This window comes from Hypanus sabinus, chromosome 28 (genome assembly GCF_030144855.1).
Source record: "Hypanus sabinus isolate sHypSab1 chromosome 28, sHypSab1.hap1, whole genome shotgun sequence".
Lineage (NCBI taxonomy): Eukaryota > Metazoa > Chordata > Chondrichthyes > Myliobatiformes > Dasyatidae > Hypanus > Hypanus sabinus.
In genome coordinates, this window is record NC_082733.1 from 44,292,155 (window position 1) to 44,318,584 (window position 26,430).

Here is a 26,430-nt window from a genome sequence, read left to right on the forward strand (position 1 = left end):
TAGTCCGTTCGCCTACTCTTTTTATAATTTACCTGGATGGAAGTGATTAGAATGCTGGCTGTAAGCTTAATAAAGGACAGAATATGACATTAAAGCTTCATTTATGTGTAGGATACAGTTTGAAACACATTTCAATTTCTGATAATACTGCTGACCAGCCTTTCTTCAAGATTAAACAGTACTGACCAGGAGGTCAGCCCCTCAGCTTTAGACCACCATCTGTACACGAGGTTTATCAAATGCAATACCATTTTAGCTAACAGACTCCTTGGCAAGGAAAGGCAAAAATAAGAAATTCTCAGCAAACAATGTAGTCAGGCAATTTAGTGGCAGGTTTAGTGCGTATTAAACGCAGAGAACCTCTCTTCATCAGAGCTTTGACAGTGGATATCTCCAGACCTGCATTCACAGTGCTTCTGAAAGCTGTAATAGCAAATGTAATTAATGATTTTGTTTTGTGTAATGCTAAGGGTTGTGGGTATAGTGTAACCAACCAATTGCTACTTGTTCTGAACTTTTAGATAAACCTTCTATTATTATTTCCATTGACCAGTACAAACAGATATTGATTATAAATTAACTCCAGTCACGTTTATTGTCTGTGCACAGGTATGGAGAGGTATGGTACAATCAGAAGCTTGTTTGCAGCCAGAATCTCAGGTACATAGGTACAGACAACATTCAGAATATAAGTAATACATAAACAATATATAGAATCATACCACACAGTGAAAAAAGACTGATATATAACAGTCCATAAATTCTCATTGTCTCTTACACAGCTTTTCTTCTGATATCGTCTACATGTAGCACAAACCTCTCCCTTTTCCCATAACTGTTCTCTGTCTATTCCTTCTGTCACTTACGTATATATCGCACTGTTATTTTTGGTGCATTTCTTTTATATATACCAGTCTTAACCTCTATCTATCCCATTGTTCACTATTTAAAATTCTTTATTGATTCCACACCACCTCAGTGTGAATCCTCTCTGTACTCCGTGACCTTAATGCTTATTCACCACATGTCCCACCTTTCTCAATGTGAATTTCGTATCAATCTCTGCCAGTAATTCCTCTGCATATCCCACTGTATAATCCTGTGTGCATTCCTAGTGGTACCAGCCTATCAGATGCTCTGTTTTGCCTGTGAATTTCCCAACATCATTTCAAATCAGTTTGTTCTAGGCATTATGCAGTACTGTAACACATTTCCCAGAAATCCTGCTGTGTTTGATGGGTGGGTGGGAACAATATTCCCTTGAAGGCATGCGTGTGTGCGCGTGCACTCATCTTTTGCTACTAGTGCACAAAAGAATTTAAACTGCGCACAAAAAACGTCACCCTCTACCTCGCTGGCATGTGGAATATATTTCACAATTACATTTCCTTTTCCGTTTTCTGATGCGGACAGTGTTGACAACATGGGATTTGCAATGATTTGTCCACAGATTTTAGAACTGGCTTATTTATACTGTTGGTAAACTTGACTTTTTAAAGCATCATTTAGCATGCAAATCACACTTGGAAGGCATGCAAAAGCTCTGGCGAGAAAATCCTTCGTTATCCACTGCAGGCCTGTTATGTTTTGTGAGAGTGCAGATGAACGAGAGCAAAAAGGATCAAACCTAGAGGAGATCAAAGTTCTTATTGACAGTGTTTTGCTAGCTGTTAAAATGAATACCTCTCTATGTAAAATTCATTGTGCATATGTTGTTGTCACTGGGCAAAAAACTGCACAGCACAAGATTTTTGTACATACTGGTCATTACAAATTGGAGGGAACATTGGTTGGGAGAAAGGGTTCGGGGGGGGGGAGGGATGGTGGGAAGGTTGGGCCCTGAGGGGGATGGAGGGAGAGAGGGAGGGGATTGGGGCCCTGGGGTTTGGAAGGAGGGAAGAACATGGGTCCCTGGAGGTCTGAAGGGAGGGAAGGAGATGGGGCTCTAGGAGAGTTTGGTGGAAGGAAGGGAGGTGGAACTCGGGGGGGGGGGGGTGTTGGAGGGAGAGAGGTGGGGCTCTGGTGGTGGAGGGAGGGGGAGGGAGGTGTGGCCCTGGGGGAGGAGACCATAAGAATTATGAGCAGAATTAGCCCATTCAGTTCATCAAATCTGCTCCGCTATTCCATCATGGCTGATCTTGGATTGCACTCAACCCCATGGCCTTCGTGCCATATCTTTTGATGCCCTGACTAATTAAGAAACTATCAACTTCCGTCTGAAATATACCCACGGACTTGGCCTCCACCACAGCCTGTGGCAAAGCATTCCACAGATTCACTACTCTCTGGTTAAAAAAATTCCTGCTTACCTCTGTTCTAAAAGGTCACCCTTCAATTTTGAGGCTGTGCCCTCTAGTTTTGGATACCCCCACCGGAGAAAACATCCTCTCCACAACCACCCTATCTAGTCCTTTTAACATTCAGTAGGTTCAATGCAATCCCCCTACTTTCTTCTAAATTCCAGTGAGTACAGGCCCAAAGCTGCCAAACGCTCCTCATATTGTTAACCCCTTCATTCCCAGAATCATCCTCATGGACCTTTGGACTCTCTCCAATGACAACACATCCTTTCTGAGATATGGGGCCTAAAACTGTTGACAATACTCCAAGTGCAACCTGACTAGTGCCTTATAAAAGCTCAGCATTATCTCCTTATTTTTATGTTCTATTCCCCTTGAAATAAATGCCAATATTACATTTGCCTTCTTTACCACAGACCTGTAAATTAGTCTTCCGGGAGTCTTGCACAAGGACTCCTAAGTTCCTTTGTGCCTGTGATATTTGAACCTTATCCCCATTTAGATATTAGTCTGCACTATTGTTCCTTTTACCAAAATGCATTATCATACATTTCCCAACACTGTATTCCGTCTGCCCCTTTCCCCCCATTCTTTCAATTTGCCTAAGTCCTGCTGCATTTGCATTACTATCTCAGCACTACCTACCCCTGTACCTCTTGGGGGCTCTGGGGTGTGGATGGAGCTGAGGTCTGGGTGGTTTGAAGGGAGGGGGAGAGATGAGGGTTTGGAAGGAGTGAGGAAGGTGGGGCACTGGGGAGTTTGGAGTGAAGCAGGGAGGTGGGGCTCTGGGGGTTTTGGAGGTAGGTGGCAGGAGGTGAAGGTTTGGAGGAGGGGGGAAGTGGGGCTCTGGGAGGGTTTGGGGGAAGTGAGACATGTGAAGCCCTCGGGAGTGGAGAGAGGTGGGTCTCTGGAGGTTTGGAGGGAGAGAGGGAGGTGGGGCCCTGGTGAGTTTGAAGGGAGGGCAGCTGACATCACCTGGTGATACAGATGTGGAACCACTGGGATTTCGGACTAGTCGCACAACAGATTAATGGAGTTTTACTGTATATTCTACATACTATCTTGGATAGTATACATCATACTGTATAAATATATAGATATATAGCTAGAGTGACATTACTGTATTGGCAGTAATGCAACAGTGTGGATGCCAACTGCCGTAAAAACTCAAGGAAGAAGAAGACATTACTGTATATTGATTAAAATAGGAAAGTGGTTGAGAAACAGAAATAAAAATGAGTACTTAGCTTTGTATAAGTTCATTTGTGTTAAGTTTTATTTGTAAACTGGAAAGACATAAGATACTGTGCCTTGCAAAAATCCTACACACCCTGGCTATATATTTATGTGCCGAATACATTTGTACAGAACTGTCTTCTCCATAACCATATGTGTTTTGACTAAATATGCAAGAGTGTCCTCTGTGTATTTAGTTTCTCCATGGTCCCAATTATATCCCATCTTGTAACTTATCCATTGCTTTTTTAAGATTGAAAATGTTCAAATGGAATTCCTTTGGGTTTAGGGTCTTTTAACATAAAATGGTGCATGACGACTGATTATTCAGTTGCTTCACAACGTTATCTGCACTCTTAACATCGACATTCTCCAGATATTTCCTCCCTGGTACCAGTGTTTTTTCAGGGTGTACTTGAGAAGACTTTTCATATCTCTAAGCTGTCTGTGATAGAGTAAGGAAAGGGGACGATATGGTAGAGTAGCTGTTAGCATAACACGTTACAGTGCAGCAGTAAGATCAGGTTTAGTTCCCACTGCTGCCTGTAAGCAATTTGTACAATTTCTATGTGCATGTGTGGGTTTCCTCCAATATGGGTTTGGGCTTGCAAGGCTGGCACCAGAAGCGTAGTGACATGTGCAGGCTGCCCCACAGCACACCCTCTAAAGAGAGGATGCATTTTCCCATCAGTTTTAATGTACATGTGACAAATAAAGTTAATCTTTAAAAGGGTATGACACAGGAAAGATAGCAGAGTCCTGCTGAACATGTGTAAAACCATTCCTTATAGAGTGGATTTCCTTAAAGTGTAGTTGAAGAACATGTCCTGGTTATCCTTCCTGTCAGCTGTGTGCCTGCTTCATCAGTCCCTAGACCCAACAGATATCTTGCAGAGTATTGCTGCAGTACCAGTGGGGTTTGGGAATTACCGAGATCCTCAGGTTCTCATCAGGTTCATCATCAGGTTAATTTGATGCCTTTCTTCATTTCATTTTATTTTACTTATTTAGAAATACAGTGGGGACTAGACTGTCCTGACTCTTTGAGCCGTATCACCCAGCGATCCCCCATTTAACCCGAGCCTAATCACAGGACAATTTTGCAATGGCCAATTAACCAACTAACCAGTCCATCTTTAGACTGTGGGAGGAAACTGGAGCACCTGGAGAAAACCCATGTATTCTACAGGGAGTACTTACAGACTCCTCAAAGAAGATGCCAAAATTTAACTCCAACTTCGACACCCTGAGTTATAATAACGTTGCACTGACTGCTTTTGTGGTGCCCATGGTGTGTCCCTGCTCCACTCAAGCAGAGGCAGTTTGTTTCATCATGATGAGGTGTCTCAGTGTGGTGGCATTGCTTGGAATCAGTAGCCCTGGAGCTGCTGGAGGACTATGTTATAAGGCATCCCATCTGTGGGGCTTCTGAAGGAATGCTGAGACACAGCAGTTTGTGCCAGGATGATTTGGTTGCAGTTCTTTGTAGGTTCCATAATTTTCTTGTGTTGGTAACCATTGACAAGGTTATTAGTTCGATTTGACTGTGTCAACCCAATCCTCAGTTCAAGTAAGCCTGATTAATACGAAGGCATTGTGACCTCTACTCGGAAGTGGGTATAATGTGCATCTGGCCCACTGCTTATTGATGGAGTCAGCTGTGATTTGTTCACACAGACCGCCGTGCCTGTGGAGCTGAGCAAACCAGCCCCAGTACGGTGGCAGACCCTGCCGAGTGGTAAGCTTAGGGTACATTGCAATGCTGTGTTGCACTTCAGATCCTATCAAACAGTGTCAATTATCTCTGGACAGTTTGCAGAGGCTGGGTTCCTTCATTATTGCTAGGTGCCTGGGCAATACAACGGGATCTTCCAAGTACAAACTAAATGTGTCACTGGTTCATCACTTGCTGCAACCTATAAGTTGCTGTTACATAAGCTCTGCCTTCTCTTGATTCTCTACACTCCAACAGGTTCTTATAAAATGGAAACAAGGCCACTGTTTAGAAGTTGGAGGGTGATGGTAATGATGTAACCCTGTTCCTAACTAATGAGATGTTGCACTGGCACCATGCAGGCTTATCCCTTTGATTTTCCTCTGAAAGAGTCTTCGTAATCCCATGGCACTTTACCTGAAATAAGTGCTGAGCTTGTTAGCAACTTTAATTTTAAGTTTCTAATGAATGCCCAACTTTTTGTCCAAATAGTTTATTTGCCCAACTTCATAAAGTTTTTATGCACAGTAATTAAATATTGATTGAGTATAGATTAATATGATAAATTCCCAGTACATTAAGAAGCCGCAGTATACCATCAAAGAGATCATCTAAAGGAAGATTTGGTTTGCTGAATGTCAGTCATGTGCAACTTAAAACAAGTAGAGTCTCTAATTGACTGAAAGCTTAATCTGCCAAATGAGTGGTCTGAGGTCGATATCATTGTTTGATCAAAAGGATTAGAAGGGTTATGTGTAGCCCCAAGGCTGGAACCTGATTAACTAAAATTAAGTTTGGGGGGGGGAAAAGTTATCTGCAAGTTGTAAAATATTTGTGATAGTAAGTATGAAATAACCTACAAAAGTGGTTTTATTTCCTTAAAATTTGCATGGTGACGATCAGTGAGTAATCCACATGGTGAGAGCTTTGGAAATGTTATTCCTGTGTGCATGGCAGAGGCGGGGGGGGGGGGAATATTTTAATTAAACAAGAGGATTGTATATTTCAGGAATTCAGTTTATATGAATAGATTACCTAACTCATGGACACATGGACACAAGTTGAAACAAAAGATTCACCTGAGAATTGTCTAATTTTTTTAAATTTTTTCTTCATTTTCCCATCTCCTGAAACAAGACTCAAAAACAGTTACTTTCCCCAAGCAGCAAGGCTGATCAACACCTCCACCCACAAACCCATCCCCACTACTTTATCATTTCCTGTCAGAGTCGCCTCACGTACAGACACTCCTGTGCCTAGTGTCACTCTTTGACCCTAAATTCTATATTACATCTGTATTCATATGTATTCTTTTTATTATTATGTTCTTTATCTTCTGTGTTTTACTTTGTGCTACATTGGAGCTGGAATAGCAATGATTTTGTTCTCCTTTACACTTATATACTGGAAATAACATTAAACCATCTTGAATCTTGAATTCTGCAGGCATCAACTCCTCCACTGGGGTACAGTTCCAGAAACATTAGGCACCCAAGTATATGCCATGCAAGTAATTGCCAGCAAGATGCCAGCTGTGCAAGACATTGCTGGTGAGACAGATGCTGAATTTTCTGAGTATTCACACACACTGACTGCGGGAAAGGATTCCTGCATACGAACGAGATCAGGAGCTCTGGCTGATCCACAAACAGTCCATAGACCAGGAAGATGTCAGACAAGTTCACTGAACTAGAGGGAAGAGTTGAGGGCAGATATGTTTGTCATCACTGCTACCCTACACATTCTGATAGTCAAATTTCAAAGTAAATTTATTATCAAAGTACATATATGTCAATATGTATAACCCTGAGATTCATTTTTTGTGGGCATTCACAGTAAGTAAAGAGACACAATAGAATCAATGAAAGACCACACCCAACAGTATGGACAAACAGCCTGTGTGCAAAAGACAACAAACTGTGCAAATACAAAAAGAAAAACAAAAGAAATAAATAATATTGATAAATAAATTAACAATAAATATCAAGAACAAGAGATGAAGAGTCCTTGAAATTAAATCTATAGGTTGTTGAAACAATTCAGTGATAAGCAAGTTAAGTGGAGAGAAATTATCCTCTCTGATTCAAGAGCTAATGGTTGAGGAGTAATAACTGTTCTTGAACATGATGGTGTGAGTCTTGAGGCTCCTGTACCTTCTTCCTAAAGACAGCAATGAGAAGAGAGCATTGTCCAGTTGCACAAGGAGGTATTGAGGCCAAGATCTTGAAGCTTATTGATTAGCTTTGAGGAGAAGATAGTATTGAATGCTGAGCTATAGACAATGAAGAGCATTCTGATGCATGCATCTTTGCTGTCCAGATGTTCCAGGGTTGAGTGAAGAGCCAATGAAATGACATCTGCTGTTGATCTCACAGATTCAGACACAGTTCCAGATTCTGAGCAGTAGTGTAGATTTTCCTTTATAGTCTTTTAACCGTGAAAGTACAGTTATATGATTACTCCTTTCACCTACAAAGAGTAGTGGATATGGCCCAGTCCATCATGGGTAAAGCCTTCCCCACCATTGATCACATCTACACAGAGCCCTGTTGCAGGAAAGCAGCATCATTAAGAACTCCCACCAGCCAGGCCATGCTCTCTTCTCACTGCTGCCATCAGGAAGAGGGTACAGAAGGCTCAGGACTCATATCACCAGGTTCAGGAACAGTTACTACCCCTCAACCATCAGGATCTTGAATGAGTGGGGATGACTTCACTCGCCCCATCGCTGAACTAGACTCACTTTCAAGGACTCTTCTCATATTCTCAGTATTTATTATCATTATTATTATTATTACTATTATATTTTTTATTTCTTTTTTACATTTGCATAGTTATTTTTTCTTTATACATTGGTTGGTCATCCTGTTGGATACAGTCTTCCATTGATCCTATTGTGTTTCTTGTATTTATTGGGAATGCCCACAAGGAAATGAATCTCGGGGTTGTATATGGTGACATATATGTAGTTTGATAATAAATTTACTCTGAACTTTTAAGTTAGAACTTCTAACCTTCAGCCAACCTAATCCTTTCAAATAGATCGGCCAGCCCTCTCCCCTTCTCACCTTTACACAGATGAAGACTGACAACACAGCTCCTCCAAAGGTCACAATGGAGAAACACAGTCAGATAGTCTAGAATCTGTCAGCAAAGTACACACGAGAGCCCGTTGACAACTCTGTCCTCGTTGGACAAAATGGCCTCTGGTCTAATGCCTCTACCAGCTCTTTATGTACACTCTTGCTGGTTCTGACACTCACAGTAAGTGGCCAAGTATGTTTTCAGTCTCCTGCAGCACCTTTTGGCAGCAGATTCTTGTCCCCATGCTATGCTCTGTATCAACTCCTTTCTGACCCTTCTACAAATGGATTTAAGACAACGTTCTCTCGGTACTGACCTCTGTACTAGGATGCTTGCTTCTCCTTTTTCATCAAAGTCAGGTTTATTATCACTGACATACCTGTAAGTTGTGAAATTTGTTGTTTTGTCATGGCAGAACCAGGCAATACATAAAATACACTATAAATTACAAGATCAAGATTCAAGTTTATTTGCTATATAATGCAAAATATATATACTACATAAAAACAGACCTCACTGTCTTGACAATCATTCAGAGTCAGATTTATTTATCACATGTACACGGAATAAAACTGTGAAATGTTTTGTGTGCATTAACAACCAACACAACATGAGGATATTCTGGAGGCAGCCTGCAAGCATTGCCACACATTCCATCAACAACATAGCACACCCACTATGTTCAGCAAATCAACACCCAGCACAGCCATCTTTGATTAGTGCTGTAATCTTCAAAGCCTGGCAAGATCTTCATAAATTTTCCTTGAATACTCTGCAGCACAGTCACATTCTTTCTGCAGTGTGGAACTGCATCAGAATCCTCAATATAGCCCAACTAACGTTTCTTTAGTATGACTTACATACATTTGCATTCAATACCTTGGCCAATAAAGGCTCACAACCTATGTACCATCTTAACCACCTTATCCAACCTGCCAAATCCCTTTCAATGTGTAGGCGCACTCTCCAATATCCCTCCTTGCTTGGTATCCTACTGTTTATACTCCTGTTATATCTGTCCTCACAATTCTTGGGCCTGAATTCCACTTGCCACTTCTTTGCCCACCTAACCAGCCCTTCAACACCTTCTCTTTGCCTAATACTCCTTTCCTCACTTGCATTTGTTGTTAACTCTGATGGTGTGGCCCAGTCTTTAATCCCTAGACCAAGGAGGAATCCTGTGGAACCCAAAGACTAAAAGTGTGCTGATCACTATCCTCTGTTTCCTCTCACTCAGACAATTTTTATCCCAACTTGACACTTCCCCTTGGATCCCATGGGCTTTACTATTCCCTTTCAATTTGCCATGTGTCAAACATGTCACTAAAACTTGCAGACTCCATCAGCTGTTCTATCCTCAGCAAAGATAATCATTTGCCCTCCTTGTCCCTCTTTAAACCACAGAACCACACCAGCAACACTCCATTCTTTCACCACTATGCTTTTAACCAAAAAGGGTTGGAAATTATTGTCAAAGCCTGTGCTGTTTCCTCCCTTGCTGTTTGTGGTACGATTTATCCTGACAGGGTGGTTACTGATCTTGGTGGTTTTTCTTGATTTTACCCTGCTGTTCTCTTTCCAAGCACCATCTTTCTCTTCCCAATTTCAGCTCAGCACCTTAAACTCTGAGAGTCCAGGACCGAGGACTGGTGGCCTGGAGGCAGGAGTGTGAGTGTGAGTGTGAGAGTGAGAGTGAGAGTGAGAGTGAGAGTGAGAGTGAGTGTGAGAGAGAGAGAGAGAGAGAGAGAGTGTGAGAAGTTTGTTTTGCTGCTGTTGTTTTGGTTCGTTGCCATTATTGTTGCTTGTGTTGTTCTGCTGAACATTGTGGGCTTGCTATGTTGGCACCAGAATGTGCATTGGCACTTGTAGGCTGCCCCCAGCACGTCCTTAGGTCGTGTTGGTTGTTCACGCAAACGAAACATTTCACTGCATGTTTCGATGTACCTGTGATAAATAAATAAATCTGAATCAGGCTTACAGCTGTGCCTGCTGCAGCTCCCAGATGTGTGCTCCAACTGCCATTACAACGATGTAAAGCGTCCAGTTAAGACCCACCTCTGAGTAAATGCAAATGAACACTGAAGAAGTGAAAGCTCCTTATAGCAGTGAGACAATTAACGAGATTGGGTTGGAACGGATGAAACAAATTCTTTCAAGTGCTGCTAAATTTTAATCTGCTCTCTGGTGGAATCAGTAAGCTGTGGGGAAGCCACAATTAGAAGTCGTGGGATAAATTGAAGTAAAGTCATCTCGCAGACAGTACTGTACAACATGTTCACAGTACTGTGTAACGTTTAGCAATCTGGTCGCCTCTATAGGAAGGATGTGGAAGTTATGGAGATTTTCCAGAATGCTGCCTGAATTAGAGAGCATGTCTTATGAGGATGGGTTAAGCAAGTAGGGACTATTGTCTTTGGAGATAAGGAGGATGAGACGTGACTTGACAGAGGTGTACAAGACGATAAGAGGCAAAGATAGAGTAGACAGCCAGCATCTCTTACCCAGGGTGGAAATGGCAAATACAAGGGGGCAACATTTTGAGGTGATTGGGGAACGTATAGAGGGGATGTTAGAGGTAGTTTTTTTTGTACACAGAGAGTTGTGAGAGCGTGGAATGCGCTGCAGGGATGATGATAGAGGCAGATACATTGGGGACATTTAAGAAACTCTTTTCCCAGTCTTTTCCAGGATAGTAGAATCTAAAAGCGGAGAGCAAATGTTTCAGATGAGAGGGGAACAATCTAAAATGGATCTGTGAGGTAGCTTTTTCACACAGTTGATGGCCATTGTATCAAAGTCAGGTTAAATATCTCTGTCATATGTCAAGAAATTTGTCAACTTTGCACCAGCAGTTCAATGCAATACATAATATATTAAAGAAAACTGAATTACAGTTATCTTAAATAGCTAAGTTAAAGTAAGTCATGAAAAAACAGAAATTTTAAAAGAAGTATTAAGGTGGTGTTCATGGGTCCAATGTCCATTTAGGAATTGGGTAGCAGAGGGGAAGCAGCTGTTTCTGAATTGCTGAGTGTGTGCCTTCAGGCTTCTGAATCTCCTACCTGGTGGTAACAGTGAGAAAAGGGCATGCCCTGGGGGCTGGAGGTCCTTAATGATGGACATCGCCTTGCTGAGGCACCACTCCTTGAAGATGTCTTGGATACTACAGAGGGCTAGTACCCATGATAGAGCTGACTAATTTTCCAACTTTCTGCAACTTACTTTGACCCAATGCAGTGGCCCCCTCACTCCCCTTACCAGAGAGTGATGCAGCCAGTCAGATGGTGCATCTGTAGAAGTGTTCAAGTATTTTAGGTGACAAACCAAATTTCCTCAATCTCCTAATAAAACATAACCACTGTCTTGCCCTCTTTATAGCTGCATTAATATGTTGCATCCAGGTTAGGTCCCCAGAGATATTGACACCCATGAACTTGAAATTGCTCACTCTCTCCACTTCTGATCCCTCTTTGAGGATTGGTTTGTGTTTCCTTGTCTCACCCTTCCTGAAGCCCACTATCAGCCCTTTAGTCTTACTGATGTCAAGTGCAATGTTGTTGCTATGACACCACTCAACTAGTTGGTATATCTCACTCATGTACGCCCATTCATCACCTTCTGAGGTTCTGCCAACAATAGTTGTAACACCGGTAAACTTATAGATGGCATTTGAGCTTTACCTAGCCAAGCACACATCCTTGTATATGGTACAAACTGTTTGAGGAAGTGGTAAAGGCAGATTATAAGATTAGCTTTTTATTTGTCACATGTATATCAAAACATTGAAACATTCAGTGAAATACGTCATTTTTGTCAACGTCACATACAGTCCGAGGATGTACTAGGGTAACCTGCAAGTGTCACCGATGCCTGGTGTCAGCATAGCATGCTCACAATTTACTGACCATAACCCACATGTCTTTGAAATGTGGAAGGAAGTCGAGTACCCAAAGGAAACACACGTGATCACAGGGAGAATGTACAAACTCCTTATAGACGGCAGCAAGAATTGAACGCCGATTGCTGATCGTTGTCACTTTTAAAGCATTACTCTAATCACTGTGCTGCTCTGCCAGCACACAGTACATATGAATAGGTGCATGGATAGGAAAGGGATACAGGACAAATGCAGTCACACGGTACTAGTTCAGGAAGGTCAGCATGGACAAGTTGGCCAAATGGCCTATTTTTGTGCTGTGTACTGTATGTACAGTATAAGACATTTATATGCTTGAACGAAATCACTTCTCATTCTTCTAAGCTCAAGAAATTCTAGTCTTAGTCTTTGAATACCCTGACAGAGCACCCAGGCCCTCTGAACATTAATGCTTTTCAGTCTCACACTGTATAAAATATATTTTGCCTTTCTATTTCTGCTTCCAAGTGGATGTGGTCAGATCTATCCACAGTGTGCTGTATTCCATCTGCCGTTTTCTAAACCACTTGTCTATATTCCCCAAAGCCCTCTGCATCCTCTTCAAATCCAGTTTGGTAATATCGGCACATTTGAATGTATTGATCCCCTCAGCCAAACCATTAATGTGGGCTGTGAAACTCAGAGGTTTGTGATTGTAATGCCCCCAGGTCACTGCATTAGAATGAGGTTCCCAACCTCTTTTATGCCATGGACCCCTACCATTAACCGAGGGGTCTATGGACCCCAGGCTGGAACCCCCTGCACATCCCTGCAGATGGGTCAGCCCCACACACCTCATGCTGTTGTAATGTCAGAAAGTTTTCAGCAAATTGTATGTCCAAAAGGGCTGAGCACAGAAATAAGATTCAGCAGGAGATGTAGGTCTAATCATTTAAGTGGAGGTTATGGGGTGTGTGTCCAGTGTGGAGATAGTAGTAACATCTAACAATGAGTTAGAGAGAAGGGAAGAAAATTGCCAGCTGGATAGTTGGAGTGAGAAGGCAGCTGAAGAGTTAAAACACAGACTGAACCAAAGCCCAGTGTCGTAGTTTCAGGTAACGCAACATACTGAGGTTACTGCAATCACTCATTTCTCTTTGTTTTCACTGAGGCTGTTCCTCGATACCGGATGGCAGCTGCTGAGGCTGCAGAACTTGTATGATTGCATTTGTTGAATTTCTCAGACAAACTGCCCTCACTTGCCCCTTGTCCACTTTATTGCACTGCGTTTCCTCAGGGATTCATGAGCTGGCTGATCAGTCCTGTGGTGTGCTCTGAAATGCCTTTATTACACCTACAGATGTCCTTGACGGTCAAAGGCAGAGGCTCATGTGGATGTAGTTTTCCATAATACACGATGGCATGGCATTCTCCATGCTGCTTTGTATTGTAGAGTCAGGTTGCCAGTGCTAAAGACATGAAATTTGTATCCTTATCCTCACAGTGATGGCTTGGCACATTTTAACCCCCTCACTCTTTGCCAGTCTCATGAACAAGAGATAAAGATAAAGCTTAGTTTTATTTGCCATATGTGCATCGAAACATCAAGACATAGACAATAGGGTCTTTTAAGAGACTTTTGGATAGGTACATGGAGCTTAGTAAAATAGAAGGCTATGGGTAAGCCTAGTAATTTCTAAGGTAAGGACATATTCGGCACAACTTTGTGGGCTGAAGGGCCTGTATTGTGCTGTAAGTTTTCTATGTTTCTATACAGTGAAATGTGTTGTTTGCATCAACGACCAGCTGTGCAGTCCGCAAGTGTTAACACACTTCTGATGCCGACATAACATGCCCACAACTTACTAACCCAGAGGGAACCTGCGCACTCACAGAAAGAGGATACAAACTCTTTCTGGACAGCAGAGGGAATTTATCCCTGGTTGCTGGCACTGTGAAACATTATGCTAACTGTCTACTCCAATGCTACCACACTGCCTGTGTACAACAAGGGTACATTAGAATGCATTACTCTAGATTTTGTAGGCAGAGCAGAGTAGCAGTGACCAGGGCTGGAAAGCTTTGGCTAGATGGTCTGTGCTGCAGAGAAATGAGAAAGGCCATAAGACATAGGAACAGAATTACGCCATTCTGCCCAGCAAGTCTGCTCCACCATTCCATTATGGCTAAATTATTATCCCCCTCAACCCCATTCTAGTGCCTTCTCCCCAAGAACTTCACACCCTGACTAACCAAGAACATATCAACCCCCACTTTAAATATACTCAATGACCTGACCTCCATACACCCCTGGCAAACAATTCCACAGATCCTCCACCCTCTGGTGAAAGAAACCCTTTCTCATCCCTGTCCTGAATTGATGTGTTGTGTACTTAATGTTTCAGTAATATTATATACAAGTATGCAAATGGCAAACGTGTGCCTTGCTTGAAATAAAACCAAAGTTAGACTCACATTCCCAGCTCCTTTGTTTTCCTATCAATTAGTTTTTATGTTTTAGAGTTACAAACCATAATAGTGGTGATGAGGACATTGTAAACGAACCCCAGCAACCTCCTACCTGTTGAAGCACAGTGAGACCTTTGAGTTTAAAAAAAAAGTGCAGCAAGAAACAGTCGAGTTTTTTTTTTAAAAGCAATGCACGTCTTTTTTCCCCTTTGAAGCAGCAAAAGGAAAGATGGATGAGTTTTTTTAAAAAGGCAGGAAATCAGAAGAATTCTCAGTTTATAGACAGTGAGTACCAGGTGATAATAGTCTTAAAAAAAAAAGCAGGAAAGGCTGGTTACATCAGAAAGATTGACATGTTTGATTGCACAAGAGGTAACTGTACTGAACAGATTGAGTAGTATTTTAAAGCAAATGGAGTAGCCAATGAGAAGTGGGTACCAGTTTTGCTGAGTGTGTTGGATTTAAAGGTATACAGTTTGCTTAGGTGTTTGACAGCTCCTACCAAGCTAGCTGAAATGAGCTTTTCTGATATTGTGAAAGTAATGCAGGAGCAGTTAGAACTAAAACCATTGTTAATTGCAGAATGCTTTAGGTTTCATAAGTTGGATCAAAAGGGACTGGAGTCCTTTTCAGCATAGTGCCTGAATTGAAGAAGTTGTCTGAGCATTGTTAGTTCAATGATGAGCTTAATGATGCCCTGAGGGATTGTTTAGTTTGTAGGATCTTCAAGAAAGCATTCAAAAACAGCTCCTAACCGAAGCATAAATTACGTTTCAAAGAGCAGTTAAAATAGCTACGTCAATGGAAACTGCAGAGAGAGATGCAATTGAGTTATAGTCAGGAATTAAAGTGGATCACATGGAGGCTAAAAGAATTATTTCCAAGATTGAGTGGAGCCCATGGGCAATGCCAGTGGTCCCAATAGCAAAGAAGAATGGACCTATCAGGATCTGTGGTGATTTTAAGGTCACCATCAACCCAGTACTGAAAGTAGATCAATACCTTCTGCCCAGCATAGAGGATAGTTTTGCAAACCTTTCTGTGGAAAACACTTAAGCTAAATGAACTTAACTGAGGCCTACTGCAGATGGAGATGGAAGAAGAATCCAAAGTGCTTCTCACTATAAATGCTCACTATAATAGGATCATTTTTGAAGTGGCATCTGCACCTGCACTCTGGCAGGAAGTTATGGACCAGGTGCTGCAAAGTTGCCAGAGCACTCAGCGTTACCTGGATGACATCATTGTTACTGGTGAGGATGGCACGGAACATCTCCAAAATCTCAAGACAGTGTTAAAAGGACTAGGAGATTATGGACTCAGACAACGGCCAACCAAGCATCACTTACTGTGGTCATGCCATTGATGCACAAGAATTACACGAGTGTGCTGAGAAAATGCAAGCAATGGTAGATGCTGCAAGGCCAATGTACGTGCCACAGTTGTGGTTCTTTTTAGGGCTTATCAATTACCGTAACAGGTTACTGCCAAACCTGGCAAATATGTTCTGTCCCTTGAACTGACTACTGAAGAAGTGACAATGGACAAAGTAGTATGAGGAGACTTTCCAAAAGGTAAAGGAGATCTGGCACTGTACTCACACATTATGATCAACATCGTCCAGTGAAGCTTGTGTGTGACACCTCACCTTACGGGATAGGTGCAGTCATATCAAATGTTATGAGTGATGGATGGGACACCCCATAGCCTTTGCAGCACATTCCCTTACCGCTGCAGAGAAAAGTTTTGCACAGATGGACGGAGAGGCCTCGAGTCTGGTTTGGCTGTAAAATGTTACAACCAGTACTTGTATGGGAGGGAGTTTACCCTCAATACTCATCATCAACCATTAGTTCCATTTTCAATCCACAGAAGGCTGTTCCACTGACTGCAGCAGCATGAATGCAGAGATGGGCTCTGTTTCTTGGAGGACAGAATTACAAGATCAAATTCAAGAGGATGACTAATCGTGGAAATCCATTTACCCTTGGAAAAAGAAATACTGGAAAACTTTACAGAAGAGGATACTCCTCGGCATATTCTCCCTAATACGAATCAAAATTCTCCTTATTACTGCAGTAAGGAAACCAGAGAAGACCCCATACTGTCTCAGGTCTACATGGCCACACAAAATGGCTGAAATGAGTATCAGAAACTCCAGTTCACCCATTTTTACCAGCGCCACGATGAACCTGCCCTTGATGGAGTTTGCCTTCAGTGGGGTTTGGGAATTGTTGTACCATCCAAGCTGAGAGCTAAGTGTTGGATAAACTACATGCCAGAAATACATCTACATATGGTCAAAATGTTAGTGTTGGCTCAAAGCTTAGTCTGGTGTCCTGGGATAGATCAACAGATCAGCAACTCTCTTCAAGATGCCAAGAGAAGTGCCTGTCCACCCATGGGAATGGCCTGCATTACCTTGGCAGAGAATTCATTTGGATTTTCCTGGACCATTCATGCACACAGATTTCTTGGTAGTAGTGGATGCAGCTACAAAGGGGGCCAGAAGTTTTCCCAAGAGCCTCCACTACAGCCTCACACACTGTTGATGCATTGAGAAGCCTCTTCCCAAGGACTGGTTTCCAGAACACTCAGTCAGTGACAATGGACCACCGTTCGTTGCAGAACAGTTTCAGTCATTCCTGAAAATGAATGGAATAAGACATATTGCATATGCACCATGCCACCCAAATGACTTGGTGGAAAAATCTGTCCAGTGTCTTAAAGAATTCACGGTAAGTAATGTCAGCAGAGTACACTACACTTACACTGAATCAGAAGCTTGATAATTTCCTCCTTCCGCACTGCAATGCAGCACACTCCACAGCCAATAACTCACTAGCTATCCTGTTCCTAGTCATCCTTTGTGTTCACGCTTGGATCTCCTCAAGCCCAATCTCGGAAGGAGTATGTGGGACAAACAGCTGAGTCAAATAGAAGGCTGTTCAAGCAAGGAGGTTCTATGTTTCACTCCTGGACAAACGGTCCAGGTGAGAGACTAGAGATGATCAAAAGTGGGTACTCAGAACTGGACCACTTTCCTGCACAGTGGAGATTGTGGCTGATGTCATCTGGAGATGACATCGATCAGCTGGAGAAGACCAGGGTCAATTGTTAGAGAAGAAAGGTGGCCAGTGCTGTCAGAACCACTTTTTGCAGTCCCAGAGTCAACTCCTACAACTACCATGGAAGAGGCCCTAGAACCTGAGATCGTTTCACAGCCACAAGGCTCACTTGCCAAGCAGAGTGATCCCCCTTGTTAGGAAAGACTTTATCCTAAAAGAGAAAGAAATCCTCCACAGTTATTAAATCTTTAGATCTGAATGGGACAATTTAAAATTTACTATGCTGTGGATGTCATTTTCAACCTCTTGTTACTATGGTCAGAAGTTCCCATCTGCTTCAAAACGGCAACAATTATACCAGTGTCCAAGAAGAGCAGGGTAAGCTGCATTAATGACTATAGCCCAGTAGCACACAATCTACGGTGATGAAGTGCTTTGAGAGGTTGGTCATGGCTAGAATAAACTCCTGTCTCAGCAAGGACCTGGACCAACTGCAATTTGCCTTTCGCCACAACAGTGGATGCGATCTCATTGGCTCTTCATGCTGCCTTGGGCCACCTGGATGCTGTTTATTGACCACAGCTCAGCATTTAACACATTCATTCCTACAGTTCTGGTAGAAAAGCTCGAGATGTGGGCCTCTGTACCTCCCTCTGCAAATGGATTCTTGACTTCTTAACCGAAGACCATAATCTGTGTGGATTGGAAATAACATCTTCACCTCACGGACAGTCAACACTGGTGCACCCCAGGGGTGTGTGCTTAACCCACTGCTCTACTCTCCCTACACCTATGACTGTGTGGCTAGGCACAGTTCTTATACCATCTATAAATATGCTGATGATACAACCATTTTGGCAGAATTTCAGATGGTGATGAGAGGGCGTACGGAAGAAAGATATGTTAGTTAGTGGAGTGGTGTCACAGCAGCAACCTTACACTCAACATCAGTAAGACCAAAGAACTGATTGCAGACTTCAGAAAGGCTAAGATGACGGATGAGGGAACACACACCAGTCCTCATAGGAAGGATCAGAAATAGCAAGAGTGAAAAATTTGAAGTTCCTGAAGTTCTTGAAGTTTTTGAGGAGATTTGTTATGTCACAAAAGACACTCACTAGTTTCTACAGATGTATCATGGAGACTCTTCTAACTAGCTGCATCGCTGTTTGATATGGGGGAGGTGGGTCTACTGCACAGGATCATGATAAGTTGCAGATAGTTGTAAACTTAGCCAGCTCCATCATAGGCACTAACATCAGTAGTATCCAGGACATCTTCAAGGGGTGATGCCTCAAAAAGATGGCATACATCATTAAGGACCCCCATCACCCAGGACATGCCCTCTTCTCATTGCTGCCATAAGGAAAGAAGTACAGAAGCTTGAAGGTACGCACTCAATGATACAGGAACACTTCTTCCGCTCTGCCATCCAATTTCTGAATGGACATTGAACCCATGAACACTACCTCACTACTTTTAAAATAATCAGTGTGAAAATAGAAATAAAATTTAACTATGTTATATATAAATATATTATTCTGTAATTCATGTTTTTTCTATTATTATGTATCACATTGTACTGCTGCTGCAAAGACAACAAATTTCACGACATATGTCAGTGATATTAAATCTGATTCTGATTCTATATGTAAAGCCTTGGTTAAGATTTCTACTGCTGTGCTGTAATTATTTCATATTTAGCTGTTTTCAACAAAACTATTGTGTCCCGCTGGTAGAATATTTTGGTTTCAATTAAAGGCAAGAAGCCATGTGTTCAACTTAGGAACGTTGTTTCAGCCAGTCAGGATGGTGGGATCGGGGGAATGTTCTGGAGGGAGATTTGTGACAGACAGTAATCTGGTTTGGGGTCTTTTGGCGGGAGCTGCAGAGTGCAGTATGAGGGAAGATGCTGCAGAATGCTGTTGGAATAGAGTCCCTGTTGCAAGAAGTGCATTGTGCAGGTGAATGGCTCTAAGGAGGAAGGGCCAATACTCTTGACGGAGTATATGGCATACGATCTGTTATTTCTTGATGACCGACAATTGTGTATGGGCCGTATTTACATGGCATTAACTCAAATCAAGGTTCCTTTAATCAGAACATCACGATGTTCCTGTTTGGTTGAATCCCAAATCATACCGACCCTAGACATATATTGTTTATGAAAGGTGGCCTCCTCACCGCTGAGTCATGAGGCTGTTAGTGGAGTCAGCTAACAAGTCAAGTTTGTATATGAGCCCCAGTGAGAGGAGCATAGTAGCATCCCAAGGAGACTTTTAATGTATGACTTTACCAAACAAAAAGTCCTGTGTGTCTACACCTCATTAATGAATATGGTCTGCGTTGTGTTTCTTTCTGCAGTCTGTTCAAGTGGGACGTTTGGAAAGAGCTGCTCTGGCACTTGCTACTGCTCTAATAATGGCACTTGCAACCCTATCGATGGCTCCTGCCAGTGTTACCCAGGCTGGATTGGACGAGATTGTTCACAGAGTAAGTGATGGGAAGACACTCATTTATCTAGCACCTCGCAAGCTGTCCACTGTCTTTCTACAGACAGTCAATTACTCCACATCTGATGATTTGCCACCAAATGTCACAATTGGATGAAAAAAGTGTTAGATTCATAATTATACTTTATATAATATACATAATATATATTTTATATATTCCATTCCATTAACCTTGCTAGTTTTCTTGAACTCCTCTTCTGATTAAAGCACATCCTGGTTAAAGTGCAGCACCAAGATTAGAATTAGGGTTATTATCACTGACAGATGCTGTGATCTGAAATTTGTTGTTTTATGACAGTGGTATGGTGCAAGCCATAAAAATTGCTGAATTTTAAATAAAATAAATAACGTAAAAGAGGAATAGTGAGGTAGTGTTCATGGCCCATTCAGAAATCTGATGGTGAAGGGGGAAAAACCTGTACCTCCTCCCTGATGGTGACAGTGGGAAGAGGGCCTGGCCCAGATGGTGAGGATGTGTAATGATGGATGCCACTTTCTTAAAGTCCTGCCTTTTAAAGATGTCCTCGACAGTGATTGATGGAGGTACCCCAATGCTGGTGAACTGAGACTAATGAGACTAACGAGATAACATTTTCAAAATTCAGCACTGACTTTGCAAGTTAAATGGAACAGGAGAGAAACAGAGTATATACTGGAGGAAATCAGCAGCTCAGCCAGCATCTATGAAGATCCTGATGAAGAGTCTCAGACGTTGACTGTTTATTTCCCTCCATAGATGCTACCTGACCTGTTGAATTCCTCCAGCATTTTGTGTGAGTTGCAAAATCTCGAGTCTTGGATTTTCCTGGTGTGCTTTGAAAATGTTAACTCATCTGTCTTGTTACTCTCAGTCCCCAGAACCTGTAAATTTATCTTTTTCACCTTTAAAAGTTGTTGTTGGATCTGCATCCACCTCCCATCACACCTGCACTTCAGGATGAGGAACCCTTGTATTAAACCCAACTCATCTCCCATCTGGAGTTTTTCCCAATTATCCTGATCTTCCCCAAAGGTGAGGAGAAGAGTGAAATGAATGAAAACAATTTTAAGGTGAAATTCTCTGCTTTCTGAATTTCATAACTCTGTGATGAATGTAAAGTATCGTCAGATCATGTTTTTTACTGAACCCACAAAGAATCGTTCAAGAATCCCTTGGCCAAGAGTTGCAGGGCATCACTGCATAACAATGTTAGGTACTCTGAGCTGGAACTGTCTTGGAAGAAGGTGTTAAGGAGAGGTAGATCCCATATTTTGCCAAGTCAACACTCAGAGATATAGGGGAATTTGCATGAAGGCATGTCTGACACCAGCAATTTGTTTGTTGCTTGTGAGGATATATTTCATGTGAAGGGGCGCCATGGTAGCATAGCGATTAGTGTGACGCTATTACAGCTCAGTGCGTCAGAGTTCGGAGTTCAATTTTGATGCCATTTGTACCTCCTCTCTGTGAATGTGTTCGGTTTCCTCCCACAAGTCCTAAGACTTACTCGTTAGTAGGTTGATTGGTCATTGTAAATTGTCCTGTGATTAGGCTGGTGATAAATCAGTGAGTTTCTGGGCTACGTGGCTTGTTGGCCTGAAAGAGCCTGTTCTGCACTGTGTCTCTAAATAACTAAATAAACAAGTTAGGTGGGTGAACTTGTCCTAACTCTGGGTTACCTTGTAGAGTGAGATAGCTCTTTCAGAACACCCCTGTGGTCCAAATAAACGATAAACACACATGAAATTTGAGACCATGGAAGGAATTTTTTAAATTCTCTATTGATGCCTTATTGGATTATTTTGTGTTTTAAGTGCTGATATTTGAAGTTGTTACTTCTGTTTTTAATTAATGTCTATTTGAGATTTTCTTAAGGGACAACTCCTCTCTTTGTTAAAGCTGTCTTTTCTCTGCCATTCTTTTTGAGCTATTCATTAGGATATGCAGAGAACTGATTTATGGTTTGTCGTAGCCATGCGAGGTTGATGCCTCCCTCCTGGCCATGTGCCTGATCAAAGAGTGCTGTGTTTTGACACGAGCGGCCATGCGCACAGTCCCTTCCCCATACTGTGGCGGCTCGCAGATGCACATACTCATTATGCCATCCTTGTTTTGGTAACGGGCTTGGGAATGTCATATACAAATCATCGCATGGCAAGACGTAACCAGGAGGAAATGCTTCACTTGGTGAAACTGAGAATTAAAATGTTCCACTTACCTTCCAGACATAGTTTTTATGCGTTTACCGCCACTGGGTCATGCTGGCTGGCTTCTGGATGCAGTCTATTATGTGATAGCAGTAAGACAAAGGGTTGGAATGATTGACAGAGAGTGATAGATGTCATCTGCAGAAAACATTGAGCCAACAGATAGCTCCATGTTGGGATGATTAGCATTTACTGCACACATGGGGGAAAAACGTGGGTGAAATTGGTCACATTCATTCACTGCAGCTTCAGCATATCCCTGTGGCCCAGCATTTCTTCTGCCAAAATTGAGCAATTCTGAACTTTTCTTTTATGGTGCATTGAGATTTTTCCTGTAGGAGAGCTCAAAGCGACCCTGTCCCACTCAGGACGCCAGCTCCAGGAACCAGCAAGGATGATAGTAAGCCCAAGAATACTTCACACCACATGTTAGATTTGCACTAACACTCTTTCCTTTTTAAGTACATATTTGGGAGCCATCATTGAATTATGATGTCCAAACCATTGTATTTTCCTTCAGTTTTCACTGCTGTATTTCACAACTTTGATTTGATTGTATTTTTTAGGAGATAATGAAGATGGTTTGTGAGGTTGAGGCAGTTGATGGTGTCAATATGGACTTCATTAAAGCATTTGACAGAGACCTTCGTGGTCAGTTAGTCCAGGAGATTAGGTCACTTGGATGTATGTTGTAGAGTCTACAAACATTGGATTGACTTGGTCATAGATGACAGAGGGTAGTGGTGCACTGGTGTTATTTTAAAATGAAAGTCTGTGACCGCTGCTGTTTTACAAGGATCAGCACTGGTGATGCTTTGGATGAAAGTGTAGACGGTCTGGTTAGTAGGTTTGTAAACAACATGATAATAGAGAGTAGGAATATTGTTAGTTATAGATCAGTTGAAAATTTGGGTGAAGAAAAGGCAGATTAAACTAGACAAGTGGAAGGTAATGCACGTTGGTGCATCAAATGCAAGCAGAAAGTATGAAGTGGGTACAAGTCTGTAGCTCCCTGACAGTGGTAAACAGGTGAAATGGGTAGTAGGGAAGGTATTCTGAAGGCTTGCCTCCATAGCTGAGACATTGAGTATAAACATTGCTGATTCATTACGTAGCTGTTTAAAACCTTGTTAGGCCACATTTCTCTGCAGCCCTAGTCACCGTAATCTAGGACAGGAGTTTCCAACCCGAAATCCATGGACCCCTCGGTTAATGGTAGGGGTCCATGGCATAAAAAAGGTTGCTCTACCAAGATGTGGAAACTTTGAAGAAGGTGCAGATGAGATTCCCTGAGACGTTGCCTGGATTGGAGAGCATTTACTAGAAGGAAATGTTGAGCAAACTTATATTGTTTTCCCTGAAGTGTCAGAGGCAGTGGAGATATGATAGAATGAAGTAAAATAATCAGAGGCTTAGTTAGGGTAGAGTGAGAGTCTTTCTCCCAGGGTAGAGATGTCAAATACTAGAGGTTTAAGGAAGGGGAAAGTGATGTGTGAAGAAGGAGATGAACAAGGTTTCGTCCACAGACAGTGTCTGGGATGCGCTGCTAGGGGAGGTGGTAGAAATGGATATGATAGCATTTGTAAGAGGCATTTAAACATAGACTTGAAAAGGCAAGAGTGAGAGGGTTATGGACCATGTGCAGGTTGATGGAGATAGTTTAATCAGATCATGGTAAACACACACAAATTCCTATGCTGTAACATTCTGTGTTCTCACCAAAATATTTTCTAATCAAAATGATGATGAATTGAAATAAGAACTAATTCGAGATCAATCCAGTTCCATGTGTGCACTAAATGCTGAGGCCTGGGGAGACATAACTCATTTGCCAGTGTTTGCAATAACCATTCTGCTACTCTCATGCAAAGTTTTCTTTCTCTTCCTTTATCCATCGGTTTCTCATTCTGTTCAGCTTGCCATTCAGGCTTCTGGGGTCCCAACTGCATCCACACATGTAACTGCCATAACGGAGCAGTGTGCAGTGTTTATGATGGAGAGTGTCGATGTGCACAGGGCTGGACTGGCATGTATTGCACGCAGAGTGAGTAACTGTTTCAGTTCCAACAATCTAGGGTGAGCCTGCCACCGTGTGGGGGAACAGCACACTCTTCATTTACACATTCATTAATCTTAATTCCTTTAGTTAAAAATAGATTGATCAGGTCATTGTTCTGTAATACACATTTTGCTGATGTTTTATTAACTTTTTAATGGCATTGAGACTTAGATCAATAAATCAAATTGTTACAACTAATTATGGGATCTCCAGATGCCAGGGGTCAATATTCTGAGAATGGGATTTAAAAAGAAATCAAAGCTTTCACAGACAGGGAGATCGGAAAAGTCTTCCCATGAGGTTCCTTCCTGCACTCTCTTACCTCTGGTGCTGTGCCTCATCCCCCCCACCCCTTCTCCAGTGTTCAATTGGGTGCTTCTCTATGCTGCCTTTTTTCAGTCATCAGCTAGGTCATCCCCTTCCCGTTTATTCCCTTTCCCATTTAACCCCTTCCTACACCCCTTCCCACCTATCGGTTAATCTCAAGCCAGTGTGATGCAAACATAAAATGGAGACAATGTCAGATTTGATGAGGATGTTCCACCGATCTTCCCAGATGCTGAACGAAAGGCTTTAGAGAGGCTGGAAAAGAACCGGGTTAAGTGACTGCTGCTGTTGTTTGAACTCTTCTTGCAGTTGTCCCTGGGTAAAGATTGTACCTTTCGTCCTTGTACAGGGACAGAATCCACACTGTTATTCATGCTGGTCTTCCATGATACAGTTGGTTCAAAGGTCAAAGTAAATTTATTATCCAAGTACATACCTATCACCATATACAACCCTGAGATTCATTTTCTTGTGGGCATACTCAATAAGTCCAATAACCATAATAGAATCAGTGAAAGACCACACTAACTGGCTGGACAACCAGAATGCAAAAGACAAGTAACTGTACAAATACAAAAAGAAACAAAAGAAATAATAATAATAAACAAGCAATAAATATCGAGAACATGAGATGAAGAGTCTTCCTGAATCTGGTGGTGTGGGTCCTGAGGCCCCTGTATCTTCTTCCTAATGGCAGCAGCAGGAAGAGAGTGTAGCCTGGGTGGTGTGGGGTCATCCCTGATGATGGATGCTGCTTTCCTGCGACAATGCTTCATTGTCGCTTGAGTAGCAGCTGTTCAGGGGGCAGTTGTGAAGGGGTCTGGTAATGTTTCCATAAGGCAGACTACAATATTACCAGTCAGGTGTCTCTTTTCTTGAAGATGATCATGATTTCAGCATCTCTGAGGTGCCCCGATAAAATCTCCCTTCCCAAACATGGATGATAAAGTTGTGAATTTGTGACACCATGTTAACAGCACTTGTTGCTATCAATGTGGTTTTGTCAACAGGGCAAAACCAGAGCAGCGGGTGAAACCTTTCAAATTCCTGCACCTGAGCCGGCAGTTAGCTGCAGCTTAATTCTCTATCCCATTCCCACTCAGCCCTGTCCGCCCCACTCCAGGCCTGTCCACTCCTCTTCCCAGTGGATACTTCACAGCCATTCACACACATCTACCACCCATTATAAAATTCTGCTATACCCATTTCTGACATACCCTGACCTGTCTCGTTTACAAGGAACTGTACATCAAAGATCAGGCCCTTCAGCCCACAGACCTCCTGTCAGAAAAAACATCCCTCTACTACCGCCCTCCATCTTCAAAGTCCAACCCAGTCTTCATGGACCCCATGTGCCTACAACATTGCGATGTATCTAACCTGCGTCCACCCCCTGCACAGAAACATGCTAACTCTCCTTAATAAGCCTGTGTATTTCCAGAAGTGAGTAGATCCAGTCACGAAGAATCTTCTCCAATTGATTCCCTACCACTGATGTAAGACTGGCTAGTTTAAAGTTTTCTGGTTTGTCTCGACTGTCTTCCATAAATAAAGGAACAACAATGGCTATTCTCCAGCTCTCTGGAACCTCACCTGTCACTAAAGATCTTCGTCAAG

General features: G+C 42.3%; 1 protein-coding gene across 1 annotated transcript in view; it reads left to right on the forward strand.

Moving 5' to 3' along the window:
• Positions 1–26,430, forward strand: part of megf11 (multiple EGF-like-domains 11) — a 398,256-nt gene that overhangs the window by 349,565 nt on the left and 22,261 nt on the right. Inside the window, exons 16-17 of the mRNA XM_059953080.1 lie at positions 20,092–20,220; positions 24,343–24,471. Of these exons, the coding sequence (XP_059809063.1) occupies positions 20,092–20,220; positions 24,343–24,471 (258 nt within the window). The remainder of the gene's footprint in view (positions 1–20,091; positions 20,221–24,342; positions 24,472–26,430) is intronic.